The sequence below is a fragment of the Aspergillus japonicus genome (genome assembly GCF_003184785.1).
Source record: "Aspergillus japonicus CBS 114.51 unplaced genomic scaffold BO86scaffold_45, whole genome shotgun sequence".
In the NCBI taxonomy this organism is placed as follows: domain Eukaryota; kingdom Fungi; phylum Ascomycota; class Eurotiomycetes; order Eurotiales; family Aspergillaceae; genus Aspergillus; species Aspergillus japonicus.
The window spans coordinates 245,392-263,101 of NW_020291682.1; the positions used below are offsets into that span (position 1 = coordinate 245,392).

Sequence of the window (17,710 nt, forward strand, 5' to 3'; positions counted from 1 at the left end):
TAGGGTCTCGATCTCATCTCGCCCAGCTGTTCCCAGCTGTTCCTACTCCAGGTTAGTCCCGCCCGCGTTCCCCGTCCCCGCATTTCTGACTGAAAGTCCCTTTCCATCTTTCCCTTTCTTGCTCCGTCCTCCGTCCCGGCTTGTCGAATTCCACGTTCTCAATTTCCCTTTCCCTTTCCCTTTCCCTTTCCCACGCTTCTCGGTCGACCGGTACCTGGGCTGTTGGCTCACTTGTTCGAGTTTCTTCCCTCCCTTACTCTCTCATTCTTCCTTTCCACACCCCAACCCGGCAGGCTCAGTTACTCACCCACCCACCACGCAACCTACCACCTCATCTTTTTCTTTTTGCTTCATTCATTCTACCTCCGCGAGAATCTAAAACTAGAACAGCTGCGAAGTCGTAATTTAAACCTCTGCTTACTAGCCTACCACCTTCTCCACCTCCTCCTCCAACTGTTGGGGCCTCACGGCCCTCCACCCCACGCCGCCTGTCGCCCGCAGCCCGCTCCGTTCTCATGCCTCGGGCGCTTGATCGCTTTGCTCGGTGAGGATGTCGACCACCGCGATCCAGCAGTACGCCAGCTCATTTGTTCCTTCTACCTCAGCTTCACAGTCGGGAGGCATGGCCCAATCGCAGACCGTCGGCCTGGACACCCTCGCCGAGGGCTCGCAGTATGTCCTCGATCAATTGCAGCTGTCGCGCGAGGCCGCTGCCACAACCGTCAGCGATGATACGGCCTCGGACTCCTTGAGAAGCTCGCTACCCAAATCTAAAGATCAACCGTTCTACCGCGACGACAATAGTTCAGTCGCTGGCTCCAGGTACCAACCGCCGTTACAGCGAGATCCCCTCGTGGAGGCTCGTTCTGCAATCCGCAAAAATTCGGTGTCGGCTCCCGTCCGGCGGAGAATCAGTCGCGCGTGCGATCAGTGTAATTCGCTCCGGACCAAATGCGACGGACAACACCCATGCGCACATTGCATAGGTAAGCTCTTCTGTCTTCGTAGATTGGACCCGCCCCGCTTTGAAGTCCCCCGGTGAGTTATCAGGCTGACTGACGGCGGCGCAGAATTCGGGTTGACCTGTGAGTACGCTCGGGAACGTAAGAAACGAGGGAAAGCTTCGAAAAAGGATCTGGCCGCTGCGGCTGCAGCGACCCAGCTGGGCAACGGCCAATCGGCCCCCGAAAATGGTGCACTGGTCGGGGAGCATACGCCCCCGGATCGGCGACGATCGTCTCAGGAGGTTAACGGGCGATTTGACGGGGCTTTCGACGCAGCTCAACATCTGAATCCTCCGTCACGACAGGTGCGGAATTCTAACGCTCCGGGTATGTCTGCGGTTGAGGATGCGCATTCAGCTCCGCCACATTCGCAGCCATCCTTGAGGGCCGCCATCGATGTCATGCACATGAACCATTTCAGTTCGTTGAACAACGAGTCGAATCGTGCTCCCATGCCCGTCGCCGATCTTCGATCCTTACCGACCTCGATTCTATCGTCGCATGGGTTAAGTTCGGGGTTTGGTGAAAATGCATTTGCGATGGTGAACGCTCAAGAACCTAATGCTGCCGCTTTAAATCACTTTCGAATTGGAAATTCGGCCGAGAACCCCACGGCTCCGTTCTTAGGACTATCGCCTCCTGCACAGTCTCCAGGCTGGCTGCCTCTGCCCTCACCATCTCCCGCCAACTTCCCGTCCTTTAGTCTACCATCATATTCGAGCACGTTACGATACCCCGTGTTGCAGCCGGTGCTGCCTCACATCGCGTCCATCATTCCGCAATCCCTCGCCTGTGATCTTCTTGATGTCTACTTCACCAGCTCATCCTCTTCCCACCTTTCGCCGTTGTCCCCGTATGTGGTGGGGTACATCTTCCGGAAGCAGTCCTTCCTCCATCCTACAAAACCACGAGTGTGTAGCCCTGGTCTGCTGGCCAGCATGCTCTGGGTCGCCGCGCAGACGAGTGAGGCTGCGTTCCTGACTTCTCCGCCGTCTGCTCGCGGGCGTGTCTGTCAAAAGCTACTGGAACTGACCACTGGCTTACTCCGACCACTGATTCATGGACCGGCAACCGGAGAAACATCGCCCAATTATGCAGCCAATATGGTCATTAATGGTGTCGCCCTCGGTGGGTTTGGAGTCTCGATGGATCAGTTAGGTGCGCAGAGTAGCGCAACCGGTGCCGTGGATGATGTGGCTACATATGTGCATCTAGCCACGGTCGTTTCAGCAAGTGAGTACAAGGCCGCCAGTATGCGTTGGTGGACTGCAGCATGGTCTCTGGCGCGCGAGTTGAAGCTCGGTCGGGAGCTGCCGCCCAACACTTCCCACACACGACCAGACGGCGAGCGCGAGGGCGACACTGAAGGAGATCCTTCGAAACGGCACTCGACGTCGTTAATGGCATCTATGGGACTGGGACCTGGCAGTACAAACATTAATGTGACAGAGGAGGAACGAGAAGAACGCCGGCGCCTGTGGTGGCTCCTGTACGCGACGGACCGTCATCTGGCTCTCTGCTATAACCGGCCATTGACGCTGCTCGATAAAGAGTGTGGGCGTCTATTGCAACCCATGAATGACGATCTTTGGCAAGCGGGCGATTTCTCCACCGCCAGCTATCGCCAGGTTGGCCCTCCCCTCGAGTGCACCGGCCACAGCATGTTCGGGTATTTCTTGCCGCTGATGACTATCCTTGGCGAGATCGTTGACCTCCATCATGCCCGAAGCCATCCACGTTTTGGTATTGCGTTTCGAAATAGCACTGAATGGGAGCACCAGGTGCTGGAGATCTCTCATCAATTAGACACCTACGCACAAAGCTTGAAAGAGTTTGAGGCGCGCTACACCAATAGCCTGACCCTGGCGAACGCGGAGAATGAGCAGGTCGCAGAGGGCGCTCATTTGGATCATCTCAGTCCGTCGGGTCGCTCCAGCAGTACGGTCGGTTCCCGGGTGAACGAGTCCATTGTGCACACGAAGATGGTTGTCGCTTATGGTACCCACATCATGCATGTTCTGCACATTCTCTTGGCGGGCAAATGGGATCCGGTCAACCTGTTGGAGGATCACGATCTGTGGATCTCCACCGAGGCTTTCGTTTCTGCGATGAGCCACGCCGTTGGCGCCGCCGAAGCGGCAGCAGAAATACTCGAATTTGACCCGGATCTCAGCTTCATGCCCTTCTTTTTCGGAATTTATTTGCTGCAGGGTAGCTTCTTGCTCCTCTTGGCAGCCGACAAGCTGCAAGGTGACGCCAGTCCGAGTGTTGTCCGGGCTTGCGAGACGATTGTTCGCGCACACGAGGCTTGCGTTGTCACCCTAAATACTGAGTATCAGGTATGCATTGCTACCGACCCTCCCATATCTTCTAAGCTAATATACCTTTACTTTCAGCGAACCTTCCGCAAGGTCATGCGCTCGGCTCTGGCGCAGGTGCGAGGTCGGATCCCCGAGGACTTTGGTGAACAGCAACAGCGTCGCCGGGAGGTGTTGGCGCTGTACAGATGGAGTGGCGATGGCAGTGGTCTTGCCCTTTAGGGAAGGCTGGTGTCGCATTGATTCTTATTGCATATTGCCGTATATTCTCACTATACCCATGCAAGCGATTGACATGATGTGATGTGAATTCGTCCACGATTTGTGGGATGATTTCGAGGAGTTTAGGAAGGGGAGCAAATTATCCTTGGGTCCGGGTTTGATATCCCTGAGTTCTTGTTTCTGTTTCTGTGGTAAATACTTCTTTTCTTGTGGTGTGGGGTGGCGTGGTGTCCGTGGCTGGCTGGCTTTGTGTACAGTACATGATGTCAGAGCCTTGTGGTGGATATAGCCATTGTCTTGTCATATATAATCCGTATATAACTATTGATGCTCCGATGTTTATGTTTATGGCGGTAACGGTTGCACAGTACTCTAATATGGCTATGTTGTTCACATATCAAGGTGAACCGAGGTACAGTAGGGGGTCCACCCTTGTATACTAATCATCATCTATTCATATACGAATAGAGTAAGAGTGTGGAAATCAGGGTTCATCTATGTTTAAGGACTTAACCAGCATCCGAATGATTATAGGTCGATACGAGTCGGTACTCAGCTTCGGAGTAGACTTCGGAGTATATCTATTATGTATCTTCTTATCAGAAACTAATCTTGCGAGAGAGTGGGGTCTCACTGTGGATTGTGGACGTCACTTGACTGATAGCCCAGCCGCGGAGGTGAAATACGGAATAAAAAAGAGCTCCCTCCTTCAGCCCTCCGCCTCAGCCTCACTCACCGAGCTCCCCTGCTTCCGCTTCCTTCCCCACCGGCCCACGAAACCTCATGATTCTGCGACAATGAAGCCCGTCATCGCTGTTCCTGCTATTGCAGGCCTTCTCTATCGCGCCTGGTCACACAAGACCCTCACCACTCTGGGTTTGGTCGCAGCTGGGCTGACAGCTTCAGCTCACGCCCTCCACCCATGGTCGACCCCATTTATTTTCCTGGCTGTTTTCTACCTCGGTGGTAGCCGAGTTACCAAGGTGATTCTGATTGCATAAGACCTATTGAGGCCCTGCTGATCGATCTCATTGACATAGGTCAAACACGACATCAAATCCCGCTTGACCCTCTCCGCGACCGGCTCCGAGGGCGGCGAAGGCCCTCGCACCCACGTCCAAGTCCTCGCCAACACCATCGTCGCCTCGGTGCTCATCCTCGCCCATACCTACGTCCTTGCGAAGCGGTCCCCCGCCGGAGATAATGCAGGTCAATGCTTCTCGAACGGTCACGATGTAGCGGACGTGTTGATGATCGGGATCGTCGCGTAAAGGGCCCCCCCTCCTCCCCTTCCCCTTACCTGGATCAAAGACCTTCCCTGGACCCCCATATCCCTCCTTCCCCCCCCCCCCAAAGCGTATGCTAACGACCATGCACATCCAGGAACTACGCCGCCGTCGCCGCCGACACCTTCTCCTCCGAGCTCGGGATCCTCTCCACCTCGAAACCGCGCCTGATCACTTCGCCTACGTTCCGCGTCGTGCCCCCCGGCACCAACGGCGGGGTCACCGGCACCGGCCTCTTGGCGGGCATGTTCGGCGCGTTCACCATCGCGCTATCGTCGGCGGCGTTCTTGCCGTTCTGCGACGGCGCCCGGGGCAGTCTCAGTGCCGTGGAGACGTTGAAGAGTCGCGCGGGGTGGGTTGCGGCTGTCACCGTTTGGGGCACCCTGGGCAGCGTGCTGGATAGTGTCCTCGGCGGCTTATTCCAGGCGAGTGTGGTCGATAAGCGGACGGGGAAGATCGTGGAGGGCTCCGGCGGGAAGAAGGTCCTTCTTCATCCTTCGTCCACGAAAGCTGGTGTTTCTGCGAACGCGACGGGTCTTACGCCGGCGCATGGGGTTAGTAGTGGTAGCAGCAGCGCGACGCAGCTGCGGGCGACAGAGGATGTTGCTAATGCTGCGGCCGCCGCAACGCTTAGAGGGAGCCGGGCGAGAAAGACGTCCGTCGGGTCGTCTTCGGCGGGAGAGACGACGACCGATGAAGGACATGAGAGTCGGCGGGTGGAGAGCGGGCATGATGTCTTGGATAATAATGCGGTGAATGTGTTGATGGCGCTGATTATGAGTGTGGGAGCCATGGGGGTGGCGCGTTGGGTTTGGGGGGTGGATGTTATGGATTTGGCGAGATGGTAGTTTTCTTTTGGGGGTGGGGTTTAATGTGACATGGTAATTTATGGATTGCTTCTTATGCTGTCTATGGTGATATGAGTCTTTGCTGATTTGGGTACAGTATATATTCATTTCTCTCGGTTGTTTGGGTTGGATTGATGATAGCAGGCAAGGTTAAGGTTAAGTCAGTGGGTTTGAGTTCCAAGTTATCGCAGGCTAGACCCGAAATCTAATTGTCGGTCACTAATGGAAGGAAAGGGTGTTTCTTCCTACATGATGACACAAGTATTGTTCATCCTCTTCTCTGCTGCCCACGCTGCCCACGCTGCCCGGTTTTTCTTTTTGATCGCTTCGCGGTATTTCTGCCCCTCCCGGTCCAGGTAACTCATGGTGACGCCCTTGTCCTGCACATACTCGTTGAACGCCTTCCAGCTTTCCTCCGACATCAGGATCTCGTTGCGCTGCTCGGGGAAGATGTTGGTCGGGCGCGTCCGTGGCGCCATGCCCTGCGGATACATCTCGAATGTGAAGTGTTTCTGACTGCGGTGCAGCTGCAGTCCGTCTGAGTCGAACTCTCCCGCGACGAATGGCAGGCGGGACTTAGGGGTTAGGATTCTTCGCTGATTGTCATTACTGGTCTCATCGGGTGTTGCTTCGCTGCGTGGCCGGTCCTCCTCCTTCCTTGTGTGCTGGGCGAAGTGGAAGTTCGCGGATACAAGACTAGCATTCTCCGGCGAATACCCATAGAAGGCCTGAGCTCGATCGCGATCCTGCTCCGATTCCCGGATCTGCTCCCGTTCGTCATCGGCCTCATAAGGCATAGCTTCACCGGGTGGCTCTCCCTCCTCCAGTTCCCCCCATGCGTGCTCCGTGTCCTGAAGATGGGGGAAGTGAAAGTCCCCAGAAACAGGACTGGTCGACTGCGGCGAATACCCATACAAGCCCTGCGCTCGATCGCGAACCTGCTCCGATTCCCCGATCTGCTGCCGTTCTTCCTCGGTCAGCCCGGGCCTGGACACCCGCAGGTACCACGTGATGGTCTCACCCTCCGGCGCGTCCAGGATCCCCTCGCGACACGCCTGAAAGCACTGCTGCGCCTCGTGGTAGTTCTCACGAGAGTACTCCACCCGGCCCTGCCAGTACTGGCACCGCGCCAGGCACACCGGGTTGCCGAGCCGCTGGGCGATGCCGACGGCCTCGAGGACGAAGTGCTCGGCCTCGCGGTCCTGGCCCTCCTCGAGGAAGGTGATCGCCCGGTGCAGGGCCAGGGTGACCTCCCACCGGTCCAGCTTCTCGTCGAGCCCGGCCAGCAGCGGCTCGATCGGGGCCTCCGCCCGTCGCCGTTCCAGGTGCGCCTCCAGCGCCGCTCGCGCCTCGGCCTTCTTCCGGCGCCGCGCCGCCCGCCGCGCCGCCGCCTTCTCCTGGGCCTCCACCTGCGTCGGCGACGGCGTGGACGCGCGGTCCAGGAACTCCGTCCCCACGTACCAGTACCCTTCGTCCGGGTCGTACTCCTTCCACGAGGTGTCGCCCTCGTCCAGCGGCGGCAGCGACTCCGGGTTGTACTCCGAGGCCAGGTCGGAGGCGTTGCCGCCGTTCTCCTCGTCTGATGAGTAGTCCTTGAATTGGTACTCGTCGGGGTCACAGTGGCCGTCCGCTTCGTCCTCGGAGGAGGATTCGCCGAAGAAGTGGCGCTTGATGGGCGGTAGGGGGTTCATTTTTTTTTGTTGTTGCTGGTTATGTGTGTGGTGAAAGGTGCTATGGGTTGAACTTTGGTTTTGGGGATCGTAGAAGATGTCTAGGGGCTTATATGTTTATAAATGTGCGGGTGCCCCTGGGCTTGATGGTGAATGGGCTCTTTCATGGTACTCGCTGGCGGACAAAGCGCCGTGGGACAAAGAAATTGTGTCTCTGTTTGGTGAGGCGTGACTCCAAGCCATTCTGCGGTTTCCCGAGGCATCAAGGCGACGTGTCGCAGCTTGACAGTTTACTCGGGACTCCAGGGTCTTCACCCAACATACGGGAGAGATCTGGTGGAGAGAGCTAAAATGACCTGGACCATGATCATCCTGGCAGCTGCAGCGCAGCAAGGATCTGGGTAGCCCTAATCTTATCACATCTGTTGTTCGGCTTTTCCTGGTACTGTACCAGTTGTGGTGATCATCTGACAGTGCAACCACAGGCAGGCATCGAGTTGCTGGACTTGGCGCATCTGGCGGACCATTTTGCTGTTTCTGAAGGCTTCCAGCAACACGAATGGATTATGAATCAAAGGAACCTTGCCGTGAGTCAGATTGGACCCCAGCCTTGGTAAGCAGAGACATGGATCTCTGTTAGTGTAAGAAGAAGAGCAACAATGAACTGCCGTTAGTCGAGTATGTCAGAGACTCAGAGCTGAAGACAAAACATCCAAACGCAGCAAACAGGTGGAGATCTCCACCCCGGAGTGGGGAGTGGGGCCGATACGACCCTGGCCAAACAAACAGTGCAACAGTGCAACAGTGCAAACACCACAAAGCAAAGCACAGAGTAATGCAAACACAACGTCATGACCCTCTCATGCACTCCTCGATCCATCCACTCACTTCCACACCCTCTCTCGTTCTCTCGTTCTCGCCCAACTTTATTGTCAGATTGTCAGACTCGTTGGAAATCGCACCCGCATGTCTGCGTCACTGCCGTCATTTCTCACAGCTCCATTGGATCATTCCACCACTCAGCGGGGAGTTCGGAGAACAAAAACAAAAAAAAACACGATGGATGGACCGACCTACAGTACGGAGTACCTCCAAGGAATTCCCTTCCTTGCATGGTGGGGTTCCTTGTAAAAATAACCCATCAACTTCCCCTCCTTTCAGCCGTGGTCTGACTGCCATCGAGCAATAGTCGAGAGTCTCATCATCCATGGCTGACCGATAAGATCCATGCCCCGGTGGGCTGTTTGCATTCAACTCCTCGGTTTCCACAAATGTCCAGGGACATACTCTACTCCTCATACAAGGCACCGTGCCCCCTCTCTTTCCCCCCACCAGCAGAAGGCTACTACTTATGCAGGTGGTCTTGCCTTTCCTGTTTATTTACACCTCGTTCAGATCTTCTCGGTGCTGCAAGGGCCGACTGACTTGACTGACTGACTTGCATTTCACCCCTCCTCTCCTCATTTTACCCCTCTTTCCTCCATACATACTCCCCTTCGCACCCGACGTGCATCCGCATATATACAACAACATTCTTAGGCGCACACACTACATTGCCCTCTCTTTGTTCTCTCTCCCTACCTCTTTCTCTGTCTCTATCTTGCTCTCTCAGACCTAATATAGAGTGCGCCTTTTGGCTAGTCCCAAAATTTTGGTGTTTGGACGGGGATATACTTATCCTCCTGAACTTTCCTTCTTCCCCCCTTCCAAAGGACCTCGGTATATTTATAAAATAGACTTCAAGCCACACGGCCCTGCAACCATGTCTCCGTTAACTTGTCCGACCAAGAGTGTCGACATTGTGGCCATCCACCAACATGAACTCGAGTTCTCCCTGGTGAACGAGATCCAGCGAGGAATCTCTCCTCCGGCTGGCACCAGTCGCTCAATGCCCACCATGCTGCTGTATAATGACCAAGGCCTGAAGCTCTTCGAGGAGATCACTTACCTCGAGGAGTACTATCTAACCAACGCGGAGATTGAGGTGCTACGCACGCACGCCAAGCGGATCGTGGAGCGCATCCCGGACAATGCGCAGTTACTGGAGCTAGGAAGTGGGTATGTGCTGCTTGCTATCTTTTCTCCTACCACCCCAAGAATCCGAACAACGGAAGCTAAAATGAAATTGAACTGTATAGAAACCTTCGCAAAGTTGAGATCCTGCTCCGCGAGTTTGAGTCAGCCGGCAAGCGCGTCGATTACTATGCCCTCGATCTGTCCCTTCCCGAGCTTCAACGCACCTTTTCCGAAATCTCGATCGACGACTTCACGCACGTCGAGTTCCACGGCCTGCATGGCACGTACGACGACGCTATGGCTTGGCTGGATAGACCTGAGAACCGCAAGCTGCCGACGGTGATCATGTCCATGGGCTCGTCGATTGGAAACTTTGACCGGCCGTCGGCGGCGAGCTTCCTGGGGCAATTCGCTCGGCTCTTGGGCCCGGACGATCTGATGATTATTGGACTGGACGCTTGCAGTGATCCGGACAAGGTGTTCCGGGCTTATAATGACTCCAAGGGCATCACACGGCAGTTCTATGAGAATGGGCTCGTTCATGCCAATGCTGTGCTGGGGTATGAGGCGTTCAAGCTGGAAGACTGGGATGTTGTTACGGATTATGATATTGCGGAAGGGACACATCGGGCGTTCTATGCGCCGAAGCATGACGTGACCATTAATGGAACGGTGATCAAGAAGGGCGAGAAGCTGATCTTTGAAGAGGCGTACAAGTATAGTGCTACGCAGCGGGAACAATTGTGGCATGATGCTGGGTTGATCCATAAGGTGGAGTATGAGAATGAGGCCGGGGAGTATCGTATGTTTCACTCCTCAACTTCCTTTTCACTCCATGCGCGCAGCGCTCTGGGGTCACCGTGGCGTGTTGCCTGCAACGGCCGAAGCTGACTCGAGTGTCTACAGATCTTCATATCCTGTCTTCAGCAGTTTTGAATTATCCGTCGAAACCTTCACAGTATGCAGCAGGTGCCGTTCCGACATATGAAGAGTTCCGGAAGCTTTGGACGGCGTGGGACATCGTCACTAGGTCGATGGTGCCTCGCGAGGAGCTGCTTTCCAAGCCGATCAAACTGCGCAACGCCTTGATATTCTATTTTGGTCATATCCCTACATTCTTAGGTAAAGTGCTTGACTCCTAGGTTGACTTCAACTGTACTAAGCCCAGACAGATATCCACCTCACTCGAGCGCTGGGCGATGAGCCGACTCATCCCAAGTCATACCAGATGATTTTTGAACGTGGCATTGACCCCGACGTGGACAACCCTGAACAGTGCCATTCGCACAGCGAGATTCCAGATGAATGGCCGCCGCTCAACGAGATTTTGGATTACCAAGAACGAGTTCGCAGTCGCGTTCGGTCCGTCTACCAGAAGAACGACCTGGCCCAGGATCGCACGCTGGGGGAAGCTCTTTGGATCGGTTTCGAGCATGAAGCCATGCACCTAGAGACCTTTCTCTACATGCTCGTTCAGAGTGAGCGGATAAATCCCCCTCCTGCTGTCCCCAGGCCGGACTTCGAAAAGATATTCCAAGACGCCCGAGAGCGCGAGAGGTCGAACGACTGGTTCACCATTCCAGAACAGACCCTTTCCATAGGACTTGACGATGACGGGGCATCGGTGCCTAGTGTATCCTACGCATGGGACAACGAAAAGCCGGCGAGGGTCATCTCGGTCCAGGCATTCCAGGCACAGGGTCGACCCATCACGAATGGCGAATATGCTAGATATCTCCAAGCGAATAGCTTGGACCAAAAACCAGAGTCGTGGGTTTGGACCCATCCCAAGGGGTCGTCTGGTGTCGTGCATGGTGGACAGAGTAACGGCCACGCTACGAAGGAGTACCTGGCGAGCTTTGCAGTTCGTACGGTGTTTGGGCCGGTGCCGTTGCAGTATGCGCAGGATTGGCCGGTCATTGCGTCTTACGATGAGCTGGCACAATATGCGCAATGGATGGGCTGTCGACTTCCAACCTACGAGGAAGTGAAGAGTATCTATGCCCACGCGGCTCGATTGAATGGCAAACAGGACTTGCCTAATGGGTATAGGTCGGTCACCTGGTTCGTGGCTTTTAAGTCAGCAAGGCTAATGATCAACAGTCACAGCGAGACGAACGGTGTGAACGGACACGGACACGGCGTGGTCCCCACTAAGTTGAATCGTTTTGCGAAGGCGTCGCATGAGTCGCGGCCGGTGTTTGTGGACCTCGACGACTGCAACGTCGGGTTCAAGCACTGGCACCCTACCCCGGTCATCCAGCACGGCGATCGCCTTGCCGGGCACGGAGAGCTCGGCGGGGTCTGGGAATGGACGAGCTCGACTCTGGAGCGACATGAAGGGTTTGAGGCGATGAAGATCTACCCGGGGTATACCTGTACGTTCTACCCCAAGAGTACCATGTTACGTGTTGAGACAATTGCTAAGGCGTGACGAAAGCCGACTTCTTCGATGGCAAGCACAATATCATTCTTGGCGGGTCCTGGGCTACTCACCCCAGGATTGCGGGGCGGACGACATTGTAAGTTTTGTTTTTCTTGTTAGTCTTGGGTCGTTTTGGGAGACATTTGCTAATTCCGATCTGGGAGCAGTGTCAATTGGTATCAGCGGAATTATCCTTATCCTTGGGCGGGGGCGCGGTTGGTGCGGGATCTTCGATGATGAGGGAGGTCACAAAGTGTGAAAGTGGATGGGGTTGTGTGCTTGTAATGGAGTGGTATGGTTAGGTTTCCAACAACACTGGATGAGGGATGGGGTGTGAGGCCCGGTGATTCTTTTCAAAGTGTGTCTGCTCTGGCCGAGTTTCTGGATGCTGCGGGCGTAGTACTGTACCATCTGAGGGTATCACGGCTGCCGTAGATGGTGTCGTTCGAGATTGAGGAGGGCATACATCATGGATGAATGCGTAGACCGGTTTACTGCCGAGAAGTGCAGTACAGTACTCTACTTGCATACTTTCACTTGTTGAGGACCAGAACGCACAATGATGAAGATAGTTACCGAGTAGGGTTTTGCGTTAGTACTGTACTGTCGGTAGGATCCAGGTGTCGTAGTACTGTACAAAGTCCAGGCTACCTTTATTTCAGAACTTGATCCAGTTCAACAGATAATCAGCCGCGCGGTGGAGACCGACCATTCCCCCTCCCTGCGTTTGACAAATCAACGAGGATCAAATCACTTTTCTGCTAGCAGATAAGACACACAGGCAGGCCGACAGTCTCTGGAGATATTTCATCATTGCTTTCGAATCCATTTTCTCGACGCCATGTTGGACGCACTGTGAACCCTTTCCAATCTCTGCTGGGTAGAATCGGTACTGTTTGAGGTGGCGACTTGGCTATTGAAGGTTGAGTTGTTTTGATCGCGCTGGCATGGGTCAGTGAGTTAGTTGGTCGGGGAATGGGGGTGAAGCTATTCTATTCCGGTTGGCGGTTGGCGGTTCGATCTTAGCTGGCTGGGAAAACTTGGTGGAAAGCTCTCCTCATTCTCTTTGGGATTGGGATTGAAGCTGGGAGGAGTAGTCACTTAGACTTAGTGGCAGTGGTAGTGTAGTGGCTTAGAGAGGGCTGTGGGGGAGGATTTCACTAGTCATATGACATAACTAACTTACTATCAGTACTGTACAGGACAGACAGTTTCTGTATGAGGGATGATGAGATGGTAGAAGCAGCGGGAGAGGAGTCTACGTACGGAGTAGTCTAGGGCTGAATTGTTAATTTTTTTTTCCCCTCGGTTGGACTAATCATATTGGTGATGGGTTCAGATGTCATTACTATTCATATCAAGCGGGAGACTTGGGTTATTATATTATAAGGTAGGTAGGTGGTAAGGCAGGTAGATAGGTAGGTAGGTAGGTAGGCCTCCCTTTTTTTTGTCCCGTTCCACGTCCACGAATCTCGCCAGTACTTGTGTACTGTACCTTATCTGGGTAGTTAGTGAAAGGGGGAGCGAGGGAGAGTATCATAGCACTGATTTTCTAGTCTTGTATGTGTTGTGTTGCTCAAGAATGCTCATGGAAAGGACTCCGTAGGTCCCGTTGTGAATGCTAGAGGGGGGAAGTCGCTGTAGTCTTAACAGGTCGTCGTTACGGGAGCGGTACCTGATCGGCGTGCGTTCGTGATGATGGAGTAGTGATGGAGAAGTTTTTTTTGTTTTTTTTTTTTTTTTTTTTTTTTTTTTTTTTTTTTTTTTTCGGTTGTGTCTTCTTGGTTCCTTTTTTGGGTTGTGTCTTCTTGGTTCCTTTGTATGCAAGGAGGGCATTCGGGGGACGGAAGGGAAAGGGACAATACTATGTATGTATGTAGGAACTAAGAGTGAAGAATGTTGACGGACGGGTACTGAGTAACTAAGTTCGAGGTGGGTGGGTTATGTGCTGGGAAGGGGAGAGGACTAGTTGTTAACGTATCGGTAGGTTATTAGTATTGCACAGTCGTACAAGGGGCGCGATTCAGTTGTCCATGTCAATCGATTAGTCTGGAGTGGAATCTTTGATTTAATGAGTACGGAGTTTGGAGTACCACACGGTGACTTGCAATTCCTTATCTATTGGTCCTTAGAAGACCCAAGCACAAACATAATCTACGTCATCGTTGAATGAGGCAGGGTGTAGACCAGACTCACCTTAGCTGGGGCTGGTTTAGCTGAGCTGGACTGGGCTGGGCTGGGCTACTGCGTAGTTGGGGGCGAATCACCGCGTACTGACTGTACCTAGAAATACTACACAAGGGGGAGGTTGGGGCTTTATTTCTAGAGGTAGTGTACGGAGTATGTTACGCTAGTTTCAGGGGCCGTTAGGTTGCAGCAGCAGCAGCAGCAGCTGTCACTGTCCCGATGTATGCGGTCGCAGAAATTCAGATCTGATCTACTCCAGAAACAAGATAATACTATTCTTGTTGCTGACAGCGTCATCGAGATACTGAGTCACTTTGACTTACCTCAAAGTCGGTGAGTATCAAGGAAAGGGTTCGACTATTGCTTCAGATGGTGGCTGATCGCCCTGCTCCCCCAGATCGGGGAATGGAGAGCCCTGATTTGGTGATGATCCTTTCGCCCCCCCCCCCTCCTCCACCTTCCCCGGGGCCATGGGCCATGGGCCTTTGGCCATTGCTACGGGGACATCCTCAGCTCACTCAGGTCAGGGCGATTCTGGCATGTAGGACGTATGTAGGAAGATATTTTTTTCCATATGTGCAGGATGGGAGTACTCCGTAGTGTGCAGTACAATTAATCGTGAGTCGAGGGAGATAGTAGTGCTGGAGCCTATTAGGGGTCTTCATTTCCTGAGTAATGTCCTTTCATTTACACAGCTGCGTCTTCTATACCAGGTCACATATCTCATCTATTCCGACTGGGTAGATCCAGGTGAAGATCGACAGGCACACTGCTCACACAGACACAGCCCCCAGCAACCCCGATGATGTCGAGGACGGGATCAACCTTCGGTTCAGTGCCTGGTGCCTGGTACCTGAATGAACCGGGGTTAAACATAGAAATGACGCAGTAAGACGGTTACTCCGTACAGCAACAGCAGCAACAATCGCCACAACATCAACAACCACTGGAGTACTAGTACAGACAGTACAAGCCACGCTACGCTAAGCAAGCAAGCAAGCAAGCAAGCACCGCAGCCAGCCCGCCAACGCATGGCATCCGCCTGGCCCCTCACCCCCTCTCCCCTCTCCCCTGGGGGCCATACCTATAGTACTCCGTATAGTACATACATCCGTCTAGAACAACAAAAGAAGGAAAAAGGGAAACAAAGGGAAACGGAAGGGGGCAGGGATAAAGTATGAATGGGGGCGGACCCGAACATATTTGGCGAGTCGAGTCAACAACCAGACTACTGTTGTTGTCCCAGGGAAAAAGGTCAAGCTAGTAACTCTACTCATCGGAGCAAAGAATGGAATGTGTCACATAGCGCGTAAATCCCTCCCCCCCCCCCCTCCATTAGCGGATTCTCTGTACTGCACAGGGGAGTGGACATATTGTACTCCGTACAGTGTACACAGAGAACAACTGTCACGGTGGATTTTTGTCTTACTTCCTTCCTTCTGTTCCTGCCTTTATCATTCCCTAGACTAAGTTACCTACCAGACTAAACGGTAAGCCTGCATTATTCTTGCATGTTGACACGGGCGAGCAATCAGCGAAAAACAAAAAGGAAAAAAAGGGCGACCGTTCAATTGCAACTCAGCCAGCTGTCTAAGTTCAAGTCTACTTTCTCTCCCCTTTTGAGCCAAAAAAAAAAAAAAAAAAAAAAAAAAAAACAGAAAGAAAAAAACAGGGCGAATTGGAGGTCAATTTCTGAATATATTATCTCCTCCACACCTCCCCCAAAGGGACACCCCCCACTGGCCGCTTCGTTCTTCATTCTCGATCCACGTAAAAAAAGAGATCTCTCTCCCTCCTTCCCCCTCCCTCCCTCTTCCTCTCTTTTCTTTTCTTCTCTCCATCTCGTCCCCGTTCCCCCGCCTAATGTTATAGAGAGTCAATTCCTCTTTTTTTCTTTTTCGTTTTCGTTGTCTTGTTTTCTGCTTCCGGCCGCCCTGTCCCTCGTTTAGAAACCAAGTTTCCTTATCTGTGTGGTCTTTTTTTTTTGTTTGTTTGTTGTGAATCTTGTATTCTTTTTTAATTTCCTTGTTCTTTGATTTTTCGTTGTTGGGAAACATTTGCTTGCTTGCATAGCATAGCCTCGCCTCGCCGCCTTACTACGGAGTGTTGCTCTCCACCTCAACCACAACAACCCGTCTCCGCCGGTCACTCGTTTGAATACTACATACAAACCACCCCCCGTTTTTAGAACACCACAACCACCACAAAAGCAAATCTCCTTTTTTGCTTGTTCGCTCGCTACTTGATTGTCCGGAAGGATTACTGGATTTGGATTTTTACCGCCTTTTAATCATCATCGTCGTCATCAGCTTCATCGACATCAGGAAAGCGCATCGCTTGCTCGACTCCCCTTCTTGTTGTATATCGACCGCGACAATCCCCAATTCGTTCATAACCCAACCATCCAACCACCAACCACAATCATTTACACAGACGTTCTTGCTTGCTAGCAAACCCTCACACTCATTTATCCCAAACAAATCCAACGAACACCTTCGAAGGGAAAGAAACAAGACACAACACAGGAAAAAAAAAAGAAACCATGGAGTGTTTTCGGCAGCTAGGTCGACTGATTAAGGCCCCGTTCAAGCGCGAGAAGCCGCAGCCGCGGGTGCTGGAGATTGTGAGTTTTGGAACATGCATTGCCGGGAAAGCTTATGCAAGATCCGAGTAACTGATAAGGGCGCTGCAGGGTCCCCCTACCAACTTTCGGAAGGAGGAAATGCCTTCGTTTTTCCCGGACGATGAGTAAGTTCCGACTCCTTGTTTCTTTCTGGAACGTCGGGGACTAACCTCTTGGTTTTGTAGTGCCGCGACTCTGCACAGTCGGGGATCGACCTTGGAAAAGGAAAAGGATATCGCCATCGCGGCCATCGAACGGCAACAGTCGACACGGGATAAGATCAAGACGCATGTTCGGCGATTGAGTCGGACAGCCGCGGCGCCAAGGCCGTTGGCGGAACAGGAGGAATGAACGTCCATACTTCCTCCTGAGAAACATCATCAACGACGATAGTGATGACGAAGACGACGACGACAACCCGCCTTCAATAAGGGGAAATTTTCGGTGCCCACCTAACTTCTTTGTCAACCGCCACACACACTCACGCTCAGACACGCCAGGGAGCATGCGCGCGCGCATGCGCCCGACACCATTAATAGCACATCAGCTCAGAGAAGGAAGGTTGGCACTTCGTTGAGACGCGATTTCTTCTTCGCCTTTGGATCAATGCCTCGTGGATTTTGCGGTGGAGGAGGAGGAGGAGGAGCTTCACTGGACGACGATGACGACAGGCGGGATTGGACCTGGACGTTCGACTGGGGCGGCGGCTCTGGAAGCTGGTCCCAGTCATCAAAGATTAATCTCCTCTTGGATTTATTAGCGGTTGGAGTCGGTGTACGATATGTAGTAGTGGCATTCATAGACTGCGCTTTTCTGGATTTTGGCTCGGCCGTAGATCCTTTGTAGGATGGAGACTTTGGTGAAGCATCCGAGCTCGTCGCGGAGTCGCGTTCCTCCGTTTGCAGCGGAGGGGAGCGTCGCGATCGTCGTCGCGGAGCTTTTTGAGGTTGGGGGGTGGTCTTCACATGCGCTTCGAGGTCATCGTCCTCATCGGATGCCGTTGTATCCTCCTCGTCGTGAACTTGGTGCACATCCTCCCTCCCATGTCTGCTGCCTCCCACACCCGGATGGCCCTGCCCTCCCCCAGACCTAGACCCAGACCCAGACCCCG

General features: G+C 53.4%; 5 protein-coding genes across 5 annotated transcripts; 4 read left to right on the top strand and 1 right to left on the bottom strand.

The window, feature by feature from the left end:
• Nucleotides 1-622: 622 nt before the first annotated feature.
• xlnR (putative C6 transcription factor) lies at nucleotides 623-3,544 on the top strand (the record flags this gene model as incomplete). The annotated part of the gene is made up of 3 exons (XM_025668209.1): nucleotides 623-986; nucleotides 1,071-3,343; nucleotides 3,401-3,544. 3 exons carry the CDS (start codon nucleotides 623-625, stop codon nucleotides 3,542-3,544), a joined length of 2,781 nt encoding a protein of 926 aa, XP_025525391.1.
• A 733-nt stretch (nucleotides 3,545-4,277) lies between these two features.
• On the top strand, nucleotides 4,278-5,879 carry BO86DRAFT_366787 (DUF92 domain-containing protein). The gene is made up of 3 exons (XM_025670116.1): nucleotides 4,278-4,527; nucleotides 4,585-4,811; nucleotides 4,928-5,879. Exons 1-3 carry the CDS (start codon nucleotides 4,342-4,344, stop codon nucleotides 5,676-5,678), a joined length of 1,164 nt encoding a protein of 387 aa, XP_025525392.1. The 5' UTR covers nucleotides 4,278-4,341; the 3' UTR covers nucleotides 5,679-5,879.
• Nucleotides 5,880-5,923: 44 nt separating this feature from the next.
• BO86DRAFT_457828 (uncharacterized protein) lies at nucleotides 5,924-7,780 on the bottom strand (the record flags this gene model as incomplete). Its single annotated transcript, XM_025677251.1, has 1 exon — nucleotides 5,924-7,780. The coding sequence occupies exon 1, from the start codon at nucleotides 7,367-7,369 to the stop codon at nucleotides 5,924-5,926; it is 1,446 nt and encodes a 481-aa protein (XP_025525393.1). The 5' UTR covers nucleotides 7,370-7,780.
• A 1,044-nt stretch (nucleotides 7,781-8,824) lies between these two features.
• On the top strand, nucleotides 8,825-12,057 carry BO86DRAFT_152732 (DUF323 domain protein). The gene is made up of 7 exons (XM_025666327.1): nucleotides 8,825-9,406; nucleotides 9,487-10,166; nucleotides 10,271-10,486; nucleotides 10,537-11,416; nucleotides 11,468-11,742; nucleotides 11,805-11,886; nucleotides 11,957-12,057. Exons 1-7 carry the CDS (start codon nucleotides 9,111-9,113, stop codon nucleotides 12,024-12,026), a joined length of 2,499 nt encoding a protein of 832 aa, XP_025525394.1. The 5' UTR covers nucleotides 8,825-9,110; the 3' UTR covers nucleotides 12,027-12,057.
• Nucleotides 12,058-16,182: 4,125 nt separating this feature from the next.
• BO86DRAFT_152831 (uncharacterized protein) lies at nucleotides 16,183-17,053 on the top strand. The gene is made up of 3 exons (XM_025666328.1): nucleotides 16,183-16,599; nucleotides 16,669-16,724; nucleotides 16,785-17,053. The coding sequence occupies exons 1-3, from the start codon at nucleotides 16,519-16,521 to the stop codon at nucleotides 16,948-16,950; spliced, it is 303 nt and encodes a 100-aa protein (XP_025525395.1). The 5' UTR covers nucleotides 16,183-16,518; the 3' UTR covers nucleotides 16,951-17,053.
• The last annotated feature ends 657 nt before the right edge of the window (nucleotides 17,054-17,710 follow it).